The sequence below is a fragment of the Eublepharis macularius genome, chromosome 10, assembly GCF_028583425.1.
Source record: "Eublepharis macularius isolate TG4126 chromosome 10, MPM_Emac_v1.0, whole genome shotgun sequence".
NCBI classification, from domain to species: Eukaryota; Metazoa; Chordata; class Lepidosauria; order Squamata; family Eublepharidae; genus Eublepharis; species Eublepharis macularius.
In genome coordinates this window covers 5518920-5540378 of record NC_072799.1, presented here as the reverse complement: position 1 = coordinate 5540378, position 21459 = coordinate 5518920, and the positions used below count along the sequence as shown (strand labels likewise).

The 21459-nt window shown below is 44.9% G+C and overlaps 1 protein-coding gene across 1 annotated transcript in view; it reads right to left on the bottom strand.

Annotated features, from left to right (window-relative positions):
- SLC4A11 (solute carrier family 4 member 11) overlaps window positions 1-21459 on the bottom strand; it is a 193345-nt gene that overhangs the window by 86264 nt on the left and 85622 nt on the right. Inside the window, exons 3-5 of the mRNA XM_054990374.1 lie at window positions 10388-10434; window positions 6764-6995; window positions 4579-4660 (exon numbers count right to left, since the gene is read on the bottom strand). Coding sequence (XP_054846349.1) covers window positions 4579-4660; window positions 6764-6995; window positions 10388-10434 — 361 coding nt within the window. The remainder of the gene's footprint in view (window positions 1-4578; window positions 4661-6763; window positions 6996-10387; window positions 10435-21459) is intronic.

Sequence of the window (21459 nt, the reverse complement as noted above, 5' to 3'; positions counted from 1 at the left end):
GGCTTATTCGGTGGGAAAATGCCTCCTCCAGGCGTCCTGGAAGACGGAGGCATTTTCCCATAGAAAAAAGCCGAAAGAATGCCGAAATAATGCCGAAAGAATCCCGAAAGCCGAAAGCCGAAAGAGATTCTTGTTTCGGCTTTCGGCTTTAACGATAGAGAATCTTCTTTCGGCTTTCTACTTTCGGCTATAGCCGAAAATTTTTGGCTTGCACACCCCTAGTGAACATTCATGCCTCTTCTCTTCCTGCAGACTGTGACATGCCATTCTTCTGCCAAAAGGTGGCTACTAATGAAGCTATAAGCGCCAGTCTTCCCTAAGGTCAGATGTTCCATCATTTGGTTGATCCGAGGAGCCACGATGGTGGCACAAGAGACGTATCGGTCTTGCGGCAAACACAAGAAGCAATTCTGTGCAATCACAGACTGGAGCTGACGGGAATGATCATAATCATAGATTATGCCTATTACACTTCAGGGCTGTTAGCTCCACATTTTTTTTCCCTTTATAATCTGCTGACTGCAGATTTCTTCCAAGCACCCGATGAAGTGGGCTGTGACCTATGACCAGGGCTTTTTTTCTGGGAAAAGAGGTGGTGGAACTCCGTGGGTTGCCCTCGGAGAAAATAGTCACATGGCTGGTGGTCCCGCCCCCTGACCTCCAGACAGAGGGGAGTTTAGATTGCCCTCTGCGCCGCTTGGCGGCGCGGAGGGCAATCTCAACTCCCCTCTGTCTGGAGATCAGGGGGCGAGGCCACCAGCCACGTGACCATTTTCAAGAGGTGCCGGAACTCCATTCCACCGTGTTCCTGCTGAAAAAAAGCCCTGCCTACAACAGTCCTTCAGGACTCCATTTGGTTTTTATTGGCAAGTCACACGAAGCTGCCCTAAGCTAAACGAGCATCAAGGTGACTATTGCCCTCTCTTTTTTTAATATAAAAATTTTTTATTGGGTGAGTTAACATACATGCTAATTAACAAACATTCTATTAACCCCTATATTCTTGTTTTCCCCACCCACTCCCTCCCCCCTTTTCTGGTAGACTTCCAACAGCTTTCCAACCCATTATTTAACTGTATCCATTACTCTAACTAATACATTATCTATCATAAAAATTATCTTTTCTTATACTATTATTAACATCTTCTAACTTTGTTGTTACCATCGGTAAAGACCTATCTCCCCCCTTAATAATTATCCAATAACCATATTTTCCCCTTAACGTCCCATTTCTTTTCCAAATATCTTTTAAATTTCCCCCAGTCTGTAACAAATTCTTCTGAATCTTGCTCTCTTATTTTCCTTGTCAATTTGTCCATCTCAGCCATGTACAGCAATTTCTGTATCCAATCTTCTGTTGTCAGTATCTCTTGGGTTTTCCACAATTGTGCATATAACATCCTTGCTGCCGTTGTCATATAAAACATTAGCGTTCTATCTTGGGTTGCAAAATCTTCTAAATCTTCTAAATGACTATTGCCCTCTCTGACTAGCAGAGGTTCTCCACAATCTCAGGCAAAGGTCTTTGACAAAACGTAGTACCTGGATATTTTAAAGTGGAGATACTGGGATCTGAATACATGAAGCTGCCTTATAGTGAATCAGACCTTTGGTTCATCAAGGTCGGTACTGTCGAGTCAGACTGAAGCAGATCTCCAGGGTCTTATCAGAAGTCTCCCACATGACCTACTGCTTGATACAAGATTTTCATGGTACAAGCTTTCAAGAGTCAGAGCTCCCTTCTTCAGATACCAGGGAGTTTTGATTCTCGGAAGTTTATACCCTGAAAATCATGTTGGTCTCTAAGATGCCACCGGGCTCAAATCCTGCAGTTCTACTGCAGACCAACACAGCTACCCACCTAAAACGACTTGATATTTTTATCTAGAGATGCTGGGAATTGAACCTGGAACATTCTGCATGTCAAGCACTGAGCCACAGTCCCTTCCTAATGATCTAATGAAGGGATAAAGTTTGTGCTCTGGTGAGATTGGAGAAGATTCTTAAAAGGTTTCTCTTGGTATAGCTTAGACGCCACAACAGAATTCAACATCTTTTCATTGTTTTCTACTCAATTAATATAATCTTCTTACTATGCGGCTGCGTAAGCTGTCTTCCGTTAATTGCATTTTTAAACAGTCGTTTGGCATTCACTTGATGTGTCATTTACCCAAAAGATGAGGGACGATACATTGCAAAAGACAGTAGTTGGGGGGGAAATGCACATTTTGGATTCTTCTTTCCATTAACCAGAACTTAAAATACGAAGCAGCTTTATTTAATCTGTTGACTTGTGCATGACTTAATATTTTTGTCAGTTGTGCCCTGTATTTTTAGCACTTTTAAGAAAAAATTACACACTGTCCGAACTCACGCAGCAATTAAAAGACTTTTGAAACCAAATAAGATACAATTAAAAAAAACAAACCCAACCCTCTGGTCTGTCCACAGCTCTGTAAAACAACTCTCCCTATTATTCAGGTGCACAAAAGGATGGGGGACTGCAAAGAAAATGGCCGATGGGGCAACCTGACATTGCTTGCTCAAAACATATTTCTTGGGCCTTGCTTACAAGAGAATGAAGCATTACTCATAGACTCTGAATTATTCAGTCCTCAGGGCTGCCTTCTGCGGAAATATGAAATTTATGGCAGCCCACTGCATGCATTTAATTAATCAGAACACTTGTTCCATACTACGACGTCTCCCACACCAAGCCGTGGGAGGACAGAGAAGCCCAGACAGGTGTATCATTAATCTCCCCAGCAAAACCTGCCAGAGAGGAGGTTATCTGGGGACTGTCACCTCTCGCCTTAAAAGTATCAAGCGATTCCACTTTCCTGGTAAGTTCCCCTTTGGAAAGTCGAAATGTGTCTAATGCTCGGCTGTAGTGATTAAATTTTTATGTCCTTCTACAGCCCTGGACACGAGGCTAAAATCCACTTGACCGTCCAGGTTCCCGCTATCAGGAATATTCTAAGAGGGCTTTTTTCAAAAATAACCCCAGCATACTTACTAATATGGGGAGAAAAGACAGCATAATGTAGCCCAATCTTGTCAGATCTCGGAAGCTAAGCAAAGTCAGCATTTATTTATTTATTTATTTATTTATTTATTTATTTTATTTTTAACCCGCCCTCCCCACAAGTGGGCTCAAGGCGAGGCACAACATTGATTAAAATACAACATAAAAACAATAATCACACATAAAAACAGCAATCAATAAAACCATTCCAAGACGGGGCAGTCCTGCACCCTGCCCATCAGCATACAAAAAGGGGAGGTAGTAGCAGACAGATAGAATACCATACCCCTTTTCGGGGCAGCCAGCAGTGGACTCTCCATAACCCCTCATAAAGGGAGATGGGTGGAAGGCTCAGCACTGATGGGCTAAAATTAGCCTCCACCATATGGCTGGTGGAACATCTCTGTCTTACAGGCTCGCCTAAATGACACAAGATCCTGGTGGGCCCGAGTGTCCTCAGGCAGAGAGTTCCACCAGTTTGGGGCCAGGACCGAAAAGGCCCTGGCCCTGGTAGAGGCTAGCCGACCCTCCCTAGGGCCAGGGACCACCAGTAGCTGTTTTCCAGATGGGCAACCACCGGAAGACTGCAGAGAAAGGCAATGCCAAACCACCTCTGCTTCTCACTTGCCCTGAAAGCCCCTTGCTGGAGTTGCCATAAGTCAGTTGCGACTGGACAGCTTGTACGCACGCAAGAGAATCAAACCCCTCTAGGATGCTATTTAAAACTATATGAATTGAGGGCCAGATAAAATGCATACTAATAGTTAGCAAAGGTACAACCAAGTCTAAAAGGAAGTCTGTGTGGTTAACAACCCAACTGAAAGAAGCTGTAAAAGGCAAAACGGTTTCCTTTAAAAAGTGGAAGGTGACCCGGGGAAGGAAGGTGGGATGGTATTGCCCGATCTCGTCAGATCTCAGAAGCTAAGCAAGGTCAGTTTTTGGATGGGGACCCACCAAGGAAGACTCTGCAGAGGAGGGCGATGGCAAACCACCTCTGCTTCTCACTTGCCTTGAAAGCCCCAGGAAGGGTCGGCATAAGTCAATCGTGACTTGACGGCACCCCCTCCCCCACCACACATACACGAATTGGTATTTTCAGTGCTGGAAGAGGGCTGTAATGAACACATACTGTGTGGGTGAGTGGTTATCACCATAAAATAGCCAGATGATAGCAGACACTTCTGTAGGCAGCTCGAGGAATCCTTCCAAACCAGAGAAAGATTATACCAGCAGTTTGTGCAAGTTGCAAGATTCAGGAGAGAGGGCACTGGATTCTGGGGTATGGTGGCCCCCTGAGCTGCTAGGTTTCCTAATGCCTTCCCACTCTACCGTAAAGGGTGGTTTCGAGGATTATCTTGCTAAGAGCATGAAGCACTCTCAGCGCAGAATGAGAAAAAATACGATTAGCAGGCTGGCCTCGAATTAGCATTTGCTCGTTCTTCCTTGGGAAACTTCTAAGCATACGCAGAAAGCAGAATAGAGCCCCTAAGATAAGAGCAACATAAAACATAGACTTTAAAAATACAACCGACTGTGCACTGAGCTGTACTTACATGATACAGAGCCAGGACTGCTGATACTGCACCCCCGTGACGGTCGCTGTGACACCCTGAATTGTATCCGACAGGAGGTGAACTGTCCCCGAAAAGATAAATACATGAGACAAGTTATTATTATTATTATTCACTGCATTTATACCCTGTTTTTCTCTCCGAGGGGACCCATAGCAGCTTACATCATTCTCCTCTCTTCCATTTTATCCTCACAACACCCCTGTAATGTAGGTTAGGCTGAGAGATTGTGACTGGCCCAAGGTTATCCAGCGAGCTTCCACGGCAGAACAGAGATTCGAACCTGGGCCTCCCAAATCCTAGTACAACATTTTTAACCATTACACCACACGGACTGCCCGAGTTTCTCTCAAGCTGAAATATATTTAAGAATTAGGACTGTGTCATACAGCTTGCCTGGAAACTAGTGTCTAAACCTTTTCAAAGGGCCGATTATTGTGTTCTCTTCGCCGCAGAATGCCCAGTTCAGGAGATAAAAAGATTAAACAGTTACTGTCACAAAAATCCAGTTCTTGGGGGAGAAAATCATATCACAGCCTTCTGGTGTGAGGTTTCATCGGGTTAATGTGTGGGAGAGAGTTTGGAATATATATATATTTTTTTACAAGGAACAGAATTAGGTTTTCTCACTGCTTGCTGTTGAATCAAGAGTTTGTAAGTTTTTGCTCAACTGGGATATGAAAGGAGGTATGAATAGCAGCTAGGGAACAGCCAGCATAGTATAATGGTTAGTGTATCAACCCAGAACCTGGGACCCCTAGATCCAAATCCCTACTTTTCCAGGGAAGCCTGCCAGGTGGCCCTGGGCTAGTAATACACACTCTCAGCCTACCCTACCTCAGAGGGTTGTAGTAAAGATTTTTTTAAAAGTGGAGAATACAAGAATATTGCAAGCCGGTTGGGTTTCCATTTAGGGGAGATAAGTATGGTATAAATGAAGTTTGCATGTCGTAAGGACGGGAAGCTGATATGCCAAAAAGAGCTAAGGGCAGGAGGGGGTGCAGAGAGCTAATCTAAGGATAGGAGAAGCCTAGAATTCAAAAGCTATCCTTTAAAGAAAAAAGTTAAAATGTGTCATCAGGACAAAAGGCGTAAGGAGGATTAAAGCGAGGGCAGTGAAGCGTCTTTTTGGAATGACTCTTTTAATCAAATAGGGAAGAAGGCAAGCCCTCGGTTCCCTTAAGCTCAGAGCTTCTCCCCAAGAAATACCGCACTGTTCTGCTACCAGTATTGTTTTGTTGCTGCTACCAGTATTAGCAAGGCTACTTTTAGAAATCGATCCAACAGCAAGCAACTTTATGATATCTCTAATGTCATAGTTTTGATACATGCACTTCATAGAGAGAAAATTTTTCCAAGCCCCAATACTGTGGATTGTCACAATGTAAACTCTCATTAATTACAGTTAATTTCGATGCTCGTTTACAAGAAAGGATGATTTGATTAACTCGTTTATTTTAAGTTAGTCACTCTATTATGTTAAGAATTATTCTGATTTTGACATTTTCAGATTCTTGAAATCTCTGTTGTATAACTTTAAAAAAATTATGTTCTTGTGATCTGTGATCATGTAATAGTTACAGTATTACTAAGAGAGTTTAAGATTTTTTAATGTTATGTGTTTACTATCTCACTAGAAGAGAGCCCTGTAGCGCAGAGTGGTAAGCTGCAGTACCACAGCCCAAGCTCTGCTCACGACCTGAGTTTGATCCTGGCGAAAGCCGGGTTCAGGTAGCCGGCTCAAGGCTGACTCAGCCTTCCATCCTTCCGAGGTCAGTGAAAACGAGAACCCAGTTTTCTGGGGGTAAAGTGTAGAGGACTGGGGAAGGCAATGGCAAACTACCCCGTAACAAAAAGTCTGCCAAGAAAACATCGTGATGTGACGTCCCCCTATGGGTCAGTAATGACTCGGTGCTTGCACAGGGGACTACCTTTACCTTTTTACTTATCTCACTAGAAGATATGAGTACAGAATCTTCCTAAATCATTTGATGCACTTTTTCATAGACACCTGAATTGCTTGTAAAAAGAAAATCCCGAGAGTTCACCAAGTCTGGACACGGGGTGACCTTATCAAAGACTTGGCTCCACTTTTCCAATATTCCTGAATCAGAAAAATACAGGCTTACGGCACCTAATTCAAAGTCTCTTGCATAACACTTCTTACCATTCCCTTCTCTGGGGGCCCCTGAATCAGTGAATAAAGTGCTCATGATTTTGTCAAAGTTGCAGCTTGGCTCCGCGTTGTCCGAGTCTTCTGCGAAGTGTTTTAACATCTCGCGCAGGACATCGTCCAAAGAAGTCGCCGTCTCGTCCAGGATGATACTGGCTCTGGCCAGGAACCCATCAAGATCACGGTGAGCTCTGACTTCCTCCTCGAAATTCTTTAATTTTAGGTACTGTGATTAAAAAAAAAAAAGATCGAGTCAGCCATTTAGAATTTTTCAGAACGCCTCTGGCTGTGTGATGTAAGCAGCCGGTCAAGAAAACCAGCATCTGCCAACATCAATCTGACCCTCTTATACAGTTATAAGATGACATGATAAATAAACTGCATGAACTTATTTCTTCTTCAGACATCTCAACAGAATAGCAGGATTTGAGTCCCGTAGCACCTCAGAGACCTAGAAAACCCAAGGGGGCACAAGGTCCTGAGAGACCTCAATAAATTTTTATACATTTTTAAGGTTTTTAAAGTGCAAGTGCAAAGAGTGTAGACAAAGGTCATTAAACACATCATATACATCAAAGAATCTCATATATCTATTCCTTATAGTTTAAAAGTACCCCAAACTGTCAATTTGTGTAAACTGGTCAGTACCACAGTTAATCCAAGTCCAATCTAAACCAATGCTTGTCAAAAGGTAAGTATCCAAGTTCATAGAAAAATTCATGTAACATGTCCATTTCTTATTCTTTCTTTAAGCAGAAGCCCATCAAGAAGAATCCACGGGGTGAAGTGCTCCAGAAAAGTTGGCAACAGGTGTGCAACGGGTTGTTTTAAGTGCTGGTGCACCCGTTGCCAACTTCCCTGGAGCACTTCTCCCCATGGACTCTTTTTGATGGGCTTCCGCTTAAAGAAAGAATAAGAAATGGATATGTTATATGAATTTTTCTATTGGTGTGGATTGGACTTGGATTAACTGTGGTACTGACCAATTTACAGAAATTGACAGTTTGGGGTTCTTTTGAACTATAAGGAATAGATATATGAGCTTCTTTGATGTATATGATGTGTTTAATGACCTTGTTTACCCTCTTTGCACTTTAAAAATCTTAAAAATTAAAAATTTATAAAAAATTATTGAGGTGTCTCAGGATGTGTCCCCTTGGGTTTTCTAGATTACATGAGACCTGCGCCTTCTTTTCTGTAGTGCGGCACCTTAGAGACCAACAAGATTTTCAGAGTTCAAGATTTTATCATAGAATCATAGAGTTGGAAGGGGCCGTACAGACCATCTAGTCCAACCCCCTGCCCAGACGATTTCAGACGAGTCAGCTACACAGATGGTTGGTTTGACTTAAGATTAGGCCGTGCCCACCTTTGTGCTGCAGGAAGTGAGGGCGATGTACCCGACAGGCTGCCAGCCTCCAGGTGGTGGCTGGAGATCTCCCGGGATTACAACTGATCTCCAGGCCATAGAGATCAGTTTCCCTGGAGAAAATGGCTGCTTCGGAGGGTGGAATCTATGGCATTATACCCTGCGGAGGCCCCTCCTCTCCCCCAAACCCCACCCTGTCCAGGCTCCACCTCCAAAATCTTCAGCATAAAAGCTTTCAAGAGTCAGAGATCTCTTGTTCAGTTTGAATATGAAGGTTCTCTTTAGCGACCACGGCTAGTAGCCACTGATGGACGTATCCTCCACGACTGTCTAATCCCTTTTAAAGCTGTCTATGTATGTGGCAATCACTATAATTTCTGGTAGCAATTTCCACATTTTAATCACTCACTGTGTAAAGAATTTTTTTCCTTTTGTCCATCCTGAATCGACTGTCTATCAGCATCTGTGGATGTTCTCTGGAGTTCTAATAATTTGGGTGAGGGAGAAAATGTTCACTCTGCCTACTCTCTCTACCTCATGCATAATTTTATAAATCTTTATCATGTCCCCCCTAAGTCATCTCATTTCTAAACTAAACAGTCTCAGACTCTTCAGCCTTTCCTCCTAAAAAAGTGCTACAATCCCTTAATCGTCTCGGCTGCCCCTCTTCTGTACTTTTCTCACTTATAATATGCTTTTTAAAAAGGGTTGCAGGGAACAGGATTTATTAAGGTGGTTTTAGTTGTGTGTAAGCAGAGTTGCGTTGCTTTAGATAATTTCTGCAGTTGGTTTCGGAGAGCTTTACTTGTGTTTCCCTTCAGGCCGAGGGAGCAGAATACGTATTTTTAAATACAACAAACAACTGTTGGTCAAAATTGGGGGACTAAAGTGGAGCCAAAGGTCCCCCTGCCTCAATTCCCTCTTCAAGAAAACAGGAACAGACAAAAACACCATCTTTTGGGATAATTGCAAAGACAGAGGTGGGGCAGTCCAAAAAAAACAGGAGCCATATAAAATGATAAAGCAACACCACTCAAATTACGAGACCAGCAAGGGGTGGGGTCTCTTCAGTCTTGCCAGCTCTTTGTTTGGCCCATCTTATCCTCAGGCGCCCAGAGCACAAATCCAATGCCAACCGGGATCAAGAGCAGCTTCCTCTCCACCCAACCAACTCAAGGAAGCATGTATCACCCAGAGATGCCATTGACAGTGGACAGTAGAGCCCAGGGAGGTGTTAATAGAGAGCAATAAACATCAAACGGCTCCATTCCATTCCAGGGCAGTGGCATGAATGGAATCATATTGGCAGTCAAGATTAAAGTCTGGAAAGGCCAACCTTTCATGCGCCAGTCTGGAAAACTGGCAGCGGTGTTTGCGAAACAGGAAATTTAACTTTCCTTTAAAATCATCGTAAAGCAATTGCCCGGCACAGAGGGCAAGTCTTGCCGTACCTATAGCAAGCCGTAAACAAATTATCTGCTCCTCTAGCGTGCGCCAGGCAGGATGTCTCTAATGGCAAGGGCAATTTGTGTGTTCACCTTGTTTGGAATTTCACAGAGGGATGGAAGAGAGAAAGAGGCAGCTCTGTGCATGCCATTACGAATGGAAAAACAGCACATGGGGTTAGTTTAAGCTCCCCATCCCATCTCTGTTCTAAGTGGGCCCTTCCCAAAGCCACTTTTAAAAGAAATTAACCATCAAAGGTACAGAGCACACACATACTTTGAGTCCAGTAGCACCTTAAATATCAACAAGATTTCCAGGGTATAAACCTTCAATAGTCAAAGCTCCCTTCATCAAGCTACTAGTTCTTATAAGAAACATTTTTGCCTAATTTTTTCCTAAATTTTAGCTCACTCATGCGTGTGTTTACTCAGAACCAGGTCTCGGTGAGTTCCACAGTTCCTACTCCCTAGTGAGCGAGCACAGGATAGAAGACTGAGCCAGCTTTAAGATAAAATTGAAGCCAGAAATTGAAGCCAAAATGCAGAAGGCTTGTTTTGTTGTCAGAAGTGAATATCCATCAGGCGGAAATTAATTATTTCACAGAGGGGAGAAAATTAGATTAATTTCAGTGATAACAGAAGTATATCCTCCAACTGAGCGTTTCAAGGATTTCGGCAAAAAGAACTATTTAGAGACAGAAGAGCCACTAAACGACTTCTCTTTCGATTAGATGGAAATGACAAACTTGCAGCGCGGAATGGCAAGTTGTTTTTAAAAAATTAAAGAGTGTGCATTGTACTTACTTTTCTTGATGTGTGTAATAAAACGCACCCAGCGCCTTCGCTTTCTGCTGAAAAAGAAGAGGAAAAGGTTACAATTGTAGGTCCTCAGCTGGCAGAGGAACAGAAGGCCAGGATTTGTGATAGCTTTGCGTGTTTAAGGTTTTAATATTCTGTCATAGCAAAGGCTCGAGTTGTATAGAAATAGCGAGGAAAAGATCTGCCATGATGGGTTGGGCACATGCAGAAAAGATTCTGTGCCCTGCAAAATGCAATGGCTGAAATCCTTACCCCCACCCCCCACTAGATCTCTGTTGATAAGGCAGGGCTACTTTTCGTGGCAGGAGTGGGGGAACCCTCATTTCACCTCACGGGCGCCCCCTCAGTTCACCACAATAAAAAGGAAGAGGGGAAAGAAGCATGCATCTGGAACAGGAACCAGAACAGGCCCTCCAAGATTGGAGGAGGATAATAATAATGATAATAACAACAACATTAGATTTATATACTGCCCTTCAGAACAACTTAACGCCCACTCAGAGTGGTTTACAAAGTGTGTTATTATTATCCCCGTAACAATCACCCTGTGAGGTGGATGGGGCTGAGAGAGCTGTGACTGTCCCAAGGTCACCCAACTGGCTTCAAGTGGAGGAGTGAAGAATCAAACCTGGCTCTCCAGATTAGAGTCCTGCTGCTGTTAACCACTATACCAAACCGGCATGGGGGGTGTATGGCCCCTGTTAAGAATCATAGGCTTAACGGTATTGGCCCCACATCAGTGCTCGTTTCCTTCCAATATTTGCATTAAATAAAATCTCTCTCTCTTGCCTTTTCCACCAACCATGAGAGGCTAGTCAAGGCAGCAAACCAACACCAGTCCAGCAGGGAACAAAGTATTTTTAAATAACATAAAAGCAAATCAGATTCAACAAGTGACATTCACAGGGCACCCCATAACTCTCCCTGGTGTAGTGGTTAAGAGTGGCGGGACTCTAATCTGGAGAACCAGGTTTGATTCCCCACTCCTCCACTTGAAGCCAGCTGGGTGACCTTGGGCCAGTCACAGCTCTCCCAGAGCTCTCTCAGCTCCATCCACCTCACAGGGTGATTGTTGTGGGGATAACAATAACATACTTTGTAAACCTCTCAGAGTGGTTGTCCTGAAGGGCTGTATCAAGTGTTATTATTATTATGTTATTACTAATCGGCAGAGATCCACCGACAACATGCTTCAGTAACACAGCCTTGCATTGCATACAAAAGAAGGTTGGCGTAGAGGGCCCTGCTCAAATTCTCTGTTACACAAAGGCAAGGGTGCAATTGTTGGAGAAAGCACAGGATAGTTGCCCTTATGACCGCTAGAATCCATCCCTTAGCACAACTGGGTGCTTTTGTGTTCTCAATCATTTCTAGGGCATATCGGGCAGGGAGAGATCAACTTCCACCATCTCCCTGTGGCAGTAACACAAATGATGAACAACCTTTTTTTAAAAAAATCACTGCATACCAGAGATTTTAGAACTAAGCCTCTTTCTGAACCCACTTACCAATATTTATGAAACAACAACAAATAGCCTCTGCTGATGCATAGAAATATCTGAGGAATTTCATCCAGATATTCATCAAACCGGCTGTTAAAAATGCCTGCCGCTCGTCTATGAGATATTGGATCAAATATGCTGAGGAGGCAGCATTGCTAGACGCTAGCCTTGCTTCTCTCTCAGCATTAAGGCACATTTTTCAGTCCTCGGCTCACCGTATGACGAGGGAGAAATTCAATAAGATATGTAAACAATTAGGCTGCAATGTCCGAGAAAATCGGGAAAGACCGCTGACGAACCCAAAATTGACTTTTGTGAAACCCGAAGGCAAATTGCCGAGCCTATTAGTGTAGGCTGCATTACTCGGACAAGAGACCCGTAGAGGACTTGGGAAAATGATGACCGTGGAGAAGGGGAGGTATAAATATTAGAAGGCCAACCAGTTTCTTTATTTCTAATTTGGTCACATGCTACAAGTCCATGTTGATTTGTCAGCAGGGCCGATTTTAAAAATCAGCAAGACAAAGATGGTTTGGATGTATTTCTGAATTCTTTTGCTAAATGTGACTCAAACTTTATCTTCCAACTAACGCATCCATGGCCATCGCCCATCTGAATTCCTCTGCTGTGTGGGTAAATATTGGGACGATCAAGCCAGGATTAGAAGAGATCTAGAACAGGGAGCCTCCCTCCTGAAACTGGAGAGGAAGTGGCCAGAAACGGTCACGTATCTCCCAGTCATTCATGGTTAGGAAAGTGCTTCTGAAAAAAATATTAATCCTCGGCCGCTGGGAAGATAATGCCTACTGGAAGAACAGGCCTCTCTCAAGCACGTTTATCCCCCCTTTGCCTATGAGGAACTCAAGGTGGCCGGCGTACACAGCTCTCCTCTCTTTCATTTCCCACCCACAACCCTCTTGCATGGTAGACTAGGCTAAAAGTGACTGGCTCAAGGTCACCTAACGAACTTCAAGGCTGAGTGGGGATTCGAACCTGGGCCTGCCAGGTCCTACTCTACTGCTCTAACCACTACACAACAGTGGCTCTTTCTACCTCTCCCCTAGGCCTCAGAAGGCGAACCCAGAGTTTTCAGGATCACCAAGTGAAGGGCCGGCTTGTTCATTTTATTTTAGTGCCGTTGCGTTTCGGTAACAAGGAAGGGAAAATGAACTTTTCCAAAGGAGGCCACTTAGGCAGGGTGGGGAGAGAGGAGAATAAGTGGAGGCTCTTGGCCTGTAACCCTCCCTCCATAACGTCAAGCAGTCTGTGACCTTTGCAAATGCTTATAAACTTTTTAGGAACTGATGCTGGACAGCACCAGAAAGACTGAACTGCGAGGCCAGCAACACCCTGGTGGACAGCTCCATCGTGAACTCAGACAGACAGGCCTCGGGGAAACTCGGCCTCTGCTTCCCCTCCTGCCTTATGCTTTTGGTTTGAGCAGCCCGGCTGGATCTGACCTTCGCTGTATCGCATCCAGCACTCTGTCTCCAACAGCACTGATGCCCCTTTGCAAGGCCAACCCCCCCGCCCCCGCTAACTCACCACAGAGTTTGGTATTCAGAGATACGCTGCTTCGGAAGATGGAGGTTCTATTTAGCCACCATGGCTACAAGTGCCTGACAAGCTCCTCTTTCATTAATTTGTTTAAAATTGGCTTAGCTAGCACCCGCCGCCCCACCTGGTGGCTTCAACTGCCGGAAACTCATTCCGCATGGCTGAGAATATATTTTCTTTTGCCCATCCTGAATCTCCACTCCACCCTATTCAATAACGAACCTTAACGTTCGTTCGTTCGTTCCATTTCTAGTCCGCCTTTCTCACCGAGACTCAAGGCGGATTACATAGTGCGAGATTAGTACAGTCAATATCAAGGACGTGCATAAACAACGCCATAGGGTAAACAGATACAAATTTACAAAGACATGGCATTCATGAAGAGGTGGAGAAGAAAAAACTCGATCCACTTTTTCCATAGCAGGCACAATTTTTAAAAAAACCCTTAAATTCTGCTCCCCTGGCTTTTATGATAGCTCTCACTATAATTCCTAAGCTATTTCTCTATTTCTGGGTCTTGATTGTTGGAATTGGAAGGCCTCGGAGTCCCCAATTTAAAGATCACGAAGCACACTGCAGCTGAGCAGTCTCCTATACAGATCCTCTCCCACGAGCCAAGACAGTAAAAGCAGGGAAGTTTTATTTATATGGGGTTACTCCGACACCCTTGATATAATCCTGCATGGAGGACCGAGGGTTTTTCCCCCTTCTTCCTACATTCTCTGCACATGAAGTTTCTAAACAACGCTTTAGAAACCTCTTAAAATCAGGACGCTGCTACTGAGACCAAACCTAGAGCAAATACAATCGGGGCATCTATTTTCCATGCTAGCGAAGGAAGCTCTAAGTGGCCAACATCCCACCCTGACATCAGGTTTCTAAAAAAGGATTTATCAGATGGAGCTTGTGGGGGTCTGCATTGTGCCTGGCGACATAAAAAAGCCTTTGGTATTAATGTGAGGAAATGCAACTATTGTGTCCAGAGTGATACTCAATTCAACCCCAGACCACTCGTCTCTGGCCAGACCTCTCCCTGGAATTCCTTGGCGCCACCCAAGTATTTCCCTCTTTACAGCCATCCCCCTTTAAACACATTATCTTAGCAGGGGCCCGGCGGAATTTTGGGCGGCTCTATTCTACTCGTCGAGCTGCTGGCAGTCTGCGCGTGTGTGTGCATGCATGCGCCTTGCAGGAAACTGTTGACCCGGTTTCTAGGAATGGGCTATTGTGTCGAGGGTGGAACAATCCTTATAAATTAGTGTGTGTGTGTGTGTGTGTAAGTGTGACTTCTAGCCCATTATTTGAGCTAACAGTGCCGCATCCTGGCTTCCAGCTGGCTTTTCACCAAATCACCAGTGTATGGGGGGGTTGAGACTGAACTTCAAGGCAGCTTAACATCTTAGCGGCTTAAAAATACATAGCTTTTAGGAAATACACCATTAGGAACAGAAGTATAAGTGCAAAGGGAGAAGAGTCCTTAGGAATAAAAGCATACGCGCAAAGGGAGAAGAGTCCTTAGGAATAAAAGCACAAGTGCAAAGGGAGAAGAGTCCATTTTTAATCAATGGCTCGAGGGGTATGCTATTATCATTCATTTGCTTTCGTCATTTACCTGCTATCGTCATTCGCTATCTGAAATCACTCCACGCACCAAGATATAAGGACAGGTGGACTCACATTCTAGCTGTATCAGAAGAAGTGAGCTGTGACTCACAAAAGCTCATAGCCCACCACAAATTTTGTTAGTCTTATAGGTGCTGCTGGACTCTTGCTCTTTTTTGAAAAAGTTAAGCAAAGGAACTAAGAGTGCTATTATTTATTTATTTTATTCATGTCATTTCTAGTCGGCCTTTCTCGCTGAGACTCAAGGCGGATTACATAGTGTAAGATTAATACAGTCAGTATCAAGGACATTTCAATAAACGATGCCACAGGGAAAATAAGTGCAAGTTTACAAAGACGTAGCATTATCAAAAATCCGATACAGAATCGAAGAAATGCTGAAACAGAACATAAGCAATTCTAGGACTGACATTAGATAACACAGAACTACCCAGTAGGATCATACTTAAAGTAACAGGTAGCACATAGGAGCAAGTACTTAAAACAACAGATAGGACTTAAGGCAACATAGTGGTGAAATCTTATGGTCCCAAACTCTTATGGTCCCATGGTACCTGAAGAAGTGAGCTGTGACTCACGGAAGCTCATACCCTACGACAAATTTTGTTATAGGTGTTATATAGTCTTATAGGTGCTGCTAGACTCTTGCTCTTTTCTACTGCTACAGACAAACTAATACGGTTACCCATCTTGATCTATCAGGGAGAAATATTTAGCACAGTAGGTTTCGCCACATAAAGCGATTTGGCATGGAGACCAGTCAGATTTGACACTCTACCAGGATTCTCAAGAGATGAATTTAATTTAATTTAATTTAATTTAATTTATATTCCGCCCTCCCCGCTTTCACAGGCTCAGGGCGGATAACAAATACAAACATCGTTAAAAACATTTAAAAACATTAAATAATACATTTAAAAACATTTAAAAACATTAAATATTACAATTCATGCTGCATAGTGGTTCATACATGCCTCTGTGTTTGCATAGGGGTGATGGTTTAACCCCCCCCCCTTCACAGGGGGGCGGGCACTGCCCGGCGTCAGCCATATGCCTGGCGGAATAGCTCTGTCTTACAAGCCCGGCGAAATGCAAGCAAATCTTGCCGGGCCCTTGTCTCGCAAGACAGAGCATTCCACCAGGCCGGGGCCAGGACCGAAAAGGCCCTGGCCCTGGTTGACGCCAGGCGGGCCTCCCTAGGGCCAGGGACACTTAAAAGATGTTTTCCACCAGAGCGGAGAGTCCTCCGGGGCTCATATGGTGAGAGACGGTCCCTCAGATACGTCGGTCCCAGTCCGCGTAGGGCTTTGTAGGTTAACACCAAAACCTTGAACCTGATTCGGTACTTCACTGGCAGCCAATGCAGCTGGCGTAGCACCAGTGTATTATGCTCGCACACCGGTGCTCCAGCTCTATTCTAGAATTTTGAAGATCAAAATCCTACCCACTTTTCTGGGCAACAATCTCACAGCAACCAAGTGGGGTAGGAGAGTAACGTGATCTCTGCATTGCAATCTGGAGAAAGGGGGACTGAAGCCACCTAATGAATTATGGGCAGGGGGCGGGGAATCTAGTCCAGGCATCAGGATTCACAACTCTCAGGGCCAAACTACAAGTGACGAATGACACAGGTTGGACACTTGTCAGCTTCCCTCAAGTTTTGAGGGGAAATGTAGGCAGCTTGGCGGAATGTTGGACAAGTGACAGTTGAAAAGTCCATTGGACAGCAGTCGGAGAGCCAAGCTGCAAGATCAGGACGCCTACATTTCCCATCAAAACTTGAGGGAAGCTGACAAGTGTCCAACTAGTGTCAGGCATCACTTGTAGTTTGGCCCTCAGTTACCGTTCAATGTCCTTCCTTGAAACAAAGAAAGGTGGGTTTTCAGGCTAGTTCATACAACTTGGGCCACTCAGCAAGGGTGTTTGTGGACAAAAGAGATTTATTACATGTCCACTGCAGTTCCTTGCCTCGAGGTACCAGCCCTGTTTCACAAGCACAAAAAGCGATAATGAAAAGAGTCATGTTATCATATGTGCCATGTGGGAAACTGCTATGTTCAAAATGGCTCCAGGGAGAAAATAATCCCAACGTGCTTTGTTTCTACTGTGGCACACATTCTCTCCCTTTCTCATTGTCCGTTTTCCTCTTATTCTCAATTGGTTGGGAGGCTCGCTGGCAGGCAGAAAAATGGTATATAAATACTTTAAACAGGTAGCTGCAAAGGAGCTGGTCTCATTCTCCACCCCACCCCTCCAAAATTTCTTGCACTGGGGTACCAAGGGCAGCTAGTACAGCCAACGCTGATCCAAAGTGCTGGGGGGAGCACACATGAATCAGATGCCCAGACACTGGGTTGTTTTTGCAGATGGGAAGGGGAAAAAAACAGGACAGCAATAGTGGACTTCAGTTTGCTGCAATGATTAAGAGCACGGGAGCCAGTTTGGTGCAGTGGTTAACAGCGTGGGTCTCTAATCTGGAGAGCCAGGTTTGATTCCCCACTCCTCCACTTGAAGCCAGCTGGGTGGCCTTGGGTCAGTCACTTAAGAACGGCAGGACTCTAATCTGGAGAGCCAGGTTTGATTCCCCACTCCTCCACTTGAAGCCAGCTGGGTGGCCTTGGGTCAGTCACTTAAGAACGGCAGGACTCTAATCTGGAGAGCCAGGTTTGATTCCCCACTCCTCCACTTGAAGCCAGCTGGGTGACCTTGGGCTACTCACAGTTCTCTGGAGCTCTCTCAGCCTCACTCACTTCACAGGGTGATTGTTGTTGTGGGAATAATAACAACATACTTTGTAAACTGCTCTGAGTGGATGTTAAGTCCTCCTGAAGGGCAGTATATAAATTGAATGTTGTTGTTGCTATTATTCACCCCTCCACACACACACAGCCAAAGACTATAAATAATGTAAATAAATAAATACGTATCTATGTATAAAACTATTTTTTTATGCTCCCTCTCCTGCTATCGTGCCTGAGGCAGCTTACAAAATTAAAAAAATGGAAACAAAACAGTACCACTTATTAAATAAAATCCAGCATTATAGACCCAGCCACCGAATAAAAACATAAGACAATTGAGCAGCTTAAATTAAGAGTTTCAGACTAAAATGCCATTAAAGTTAGAAGCCTGGGTGAACAGTAATGTTGCCAACATCCAGGTGGGACCTGGAAATCTCCTTAAATTACAACTGATTTTGAGGTTCCAGAGATAAGTTCCTCTGGGGAAAATGAGAGAGCTGTGACTGACCCAAGGTCACCCAGCTGGTTTCAAATGGAAGAGTGGGGAATCAAACCTGGCTCTCCAGATTAGAGTCCTGCCCTCCTAACCACTACACCAAACTGGCTATAGGGTTGGAAGGGACCTCTAGGATCATCTAGTCCAACCCCCTGCACAATGCAGGAAATTCACAAATACCTTTCCCCCTGCCCCAAACACATGCCCAGTGGCCCTTACTCCATGCCCAGAAGACGGCAAAACACCATCAGGATCTCTAGCCAACTGGCCTGGGGAAAACTGCTACCTGACCCCAAGGTGGCGATTGACCTTACCCTGGGCATGTAAGAAGGGGCCACGAGAACTAAGCACTACATTAAATGCTAAGAACGTTGCCCACGGCCCACTCCCCCCCTCAAAATTTGCATCCCTCTGAAACGCCCTCTTCTCAAAGACAAAAGAACTAGCTACACAGGTGCTTCCCTCAAAAGCCCACTAAGTAACCAAACTAGATTCTTCCCCTTGCAGTCATCTCAGTCTACAATTTACACAAAAGCAAGGGCGGGGAAGAGGAAGCAATCTGAGCTAATGCCAACAAAGCCCTTCCAGCTCAACGCTAAGCGCTCGCATTCATCAGCCGCCCAGGCAAATTAGGAAAGTCGCTATCGCCCCACCTGCACTCTGTAGCCAAAGGCCTTGCGTGCTGGTCATGAAAGATGAAGCACATGGGAGAGCACGACATTAGTATTCCGACAGGGGCCGTTTTCACATGTCTCAGCGTAGTGCTAAACTCACAGGACGAGGGTGTCTGCAGGGTGCAATTCCTGACGTCATTGCGCCATGAAAACGGAATCGTGGCATGATGACGTCAGAAATCGCGCCATGAAGACGCCCTCATTCCACGAGTTTAGCGCTATGCCGAGACGTGTGAAAACGGTCCGGCTCTCCCTCGCTGGAAGGCTACAAGCAGAGGTTGGAAAGGCCATCTGTCGGGAATGTTCTAGCTCTGGATTCTAGCTTTGGACTACATGGTCTAGGAAGCTCGATCCACCTCTAGGACTCTGTGCTCCCACTGGCTCTTTCACCTTGGGGAAAGCTAAAGGTTCATTTCCCCATAAAAGAACACTGTTTTTACTTTATTGAAATGGTGATGGATGATATTCTATATTGTTGGTTGTTTTATTTATATGTATGAGTTGATGTTGTTATCCGCTCTGAGCCCGCTTGCAGGGAGAGAGGACTGTAAACCTAATAAATTAAATTAAATTACCAGACTCTGGAATGAAGTAGACTTGGGGGTCACCGTAGCTTCTGAAGTCATCTCACAGAAGCCATATGGCCAACAAAACCAGGCAAATAATAAGAACTGCGCTTATGCACCACTCTTCTAGATAGATTAGTGCCCCACTCAGATGGGTGAATGAAGTCAGTGTTGTTATTATCCCCACAATACAGCTGGGGGGAGAGGAGTGGCTGACCCCAGGCCACCTGCTAAGCTCATGGCAGGAGTGGGATTCGAACCAGCAGAGTGCTGACTCGCAGCCCAACTACTTAACCACTGTGCGACAGCAGCATTCAGAACAACAGGGGAAGAAACCTCTATCAGCTTATAAAGGCACCATCAATTGATCATGTGCCTATCTCAGATTTTCTTTAGTTCAACAATGCCGCACGCAAGCCAAACTCATAGGCCACAAATGTGCCCAGATGGAGGGGATATCAAGCACCCACAGTGGTGCGTTCCTGGTACAATCGCAGATAAGTTGGAAGAGAATCCATGGCCTCAGTGGCTGTAATGATACTCTTTATCTATAGGATTTCAACATACAGGACCTAATCGCTCTTAAAACCTTCTCCAAGGAAGAGAGGGACTCCACAACCACCGGGCTCCACTTTGGTGCAATGCTCCAGTGCTCTTCGATTTCTGAAACACGTTTTTGCTTCTTGCTCTACCCACAACAAAGAAGCAACGAACAGTAGCATCTGGAACAGCCATAAGCTTTGAGAGAAGTCAAGAGCACAGCATCAACACGGGTAACATCCAACAGAGAGTCAACTCTGAGGCATTGCACACTGAATATGCATTGTGCGTTGCACACTGAATAAACCCTGTGGATGGGGTAGCGATGAGTCTGATTGCGACTCAACAGCACATTCTTCTTCTGCCATTAAAAAAAACCCAACTAAAGTTCTAGCAAACACAAAGTTTGTTTGCTAATTTTTAATGCCTTCCTAGAGAACGTGATATTCCTCAAGTACCAGCCAGTGATACTCTCACTTGCAAGGCAGAAAGACAGAACAGGGCTTTGAGGAGTGGAAGAACAGGAAAAGCAAAGCCTTCTGGCAATGAGAGACCGAAGAAAAGGTAGGCCCCCTTACCCTTTCAGACTCACCTCCAGAATTGCTCCTGTCTAAACATGGAGACAAATGAGTCTGTTGGCTCCCACGCACCCAGCTGTACAAGGAACTGTCAAGCGCCAGGACATTTTGCAGACTGTAGCTAGGGCACCGCACAGTCAGAGAAGTGCACAACTAGAATCTCTTCTTGCAGGGGAGAGGTGCATTTTGTGAGGCTCTTCCACAGTACCTCTAAAATACTGTCACCAGAAGGGACCACTCGCATCGCTTGTGCAAACAGGTGAAGCCCACCGGGGCACACCTGTGGCTTTTTGCAGCAGCATGAAGAAGTCCAGAGGTTTAAAGATGCCATAAATCACAGGAAACCAACCACCCCTGTCTTCGCAGAACCCGGAACACTTCACATCAGCTGAGAGCCAAGCTACAAGTGACGCCTGACACAGGTTGGACATTTGTCAGCTTCCCTCAAGTTTTGATGGGAAATGTAGGCGTCCTGGTTTTACAGCTTGGCTCTCCATTACAGCTGCAACACCAGGACGCCTACATTTCCCATCAAAACTTGAGGGAAGCTGACAAGTGTCCAACCTGTGTCAGGCGTCACTTGTAGCTTGGCTCTGAGATTCTGTCCAGAATTATGGAAGAGAGGACAGAGGTGGTTTCGCAAAATCGGCCTCAGACAACAATTGCCCATTGTTATAATATCTGTACAAAAACTCAGCCTACCTCACCTGTAGGCTGGTAACAAGCGGTCAGCACCATGCCTCTTTGCAGGTATGAATCAGCCTAGAAAAGTCGAACTCC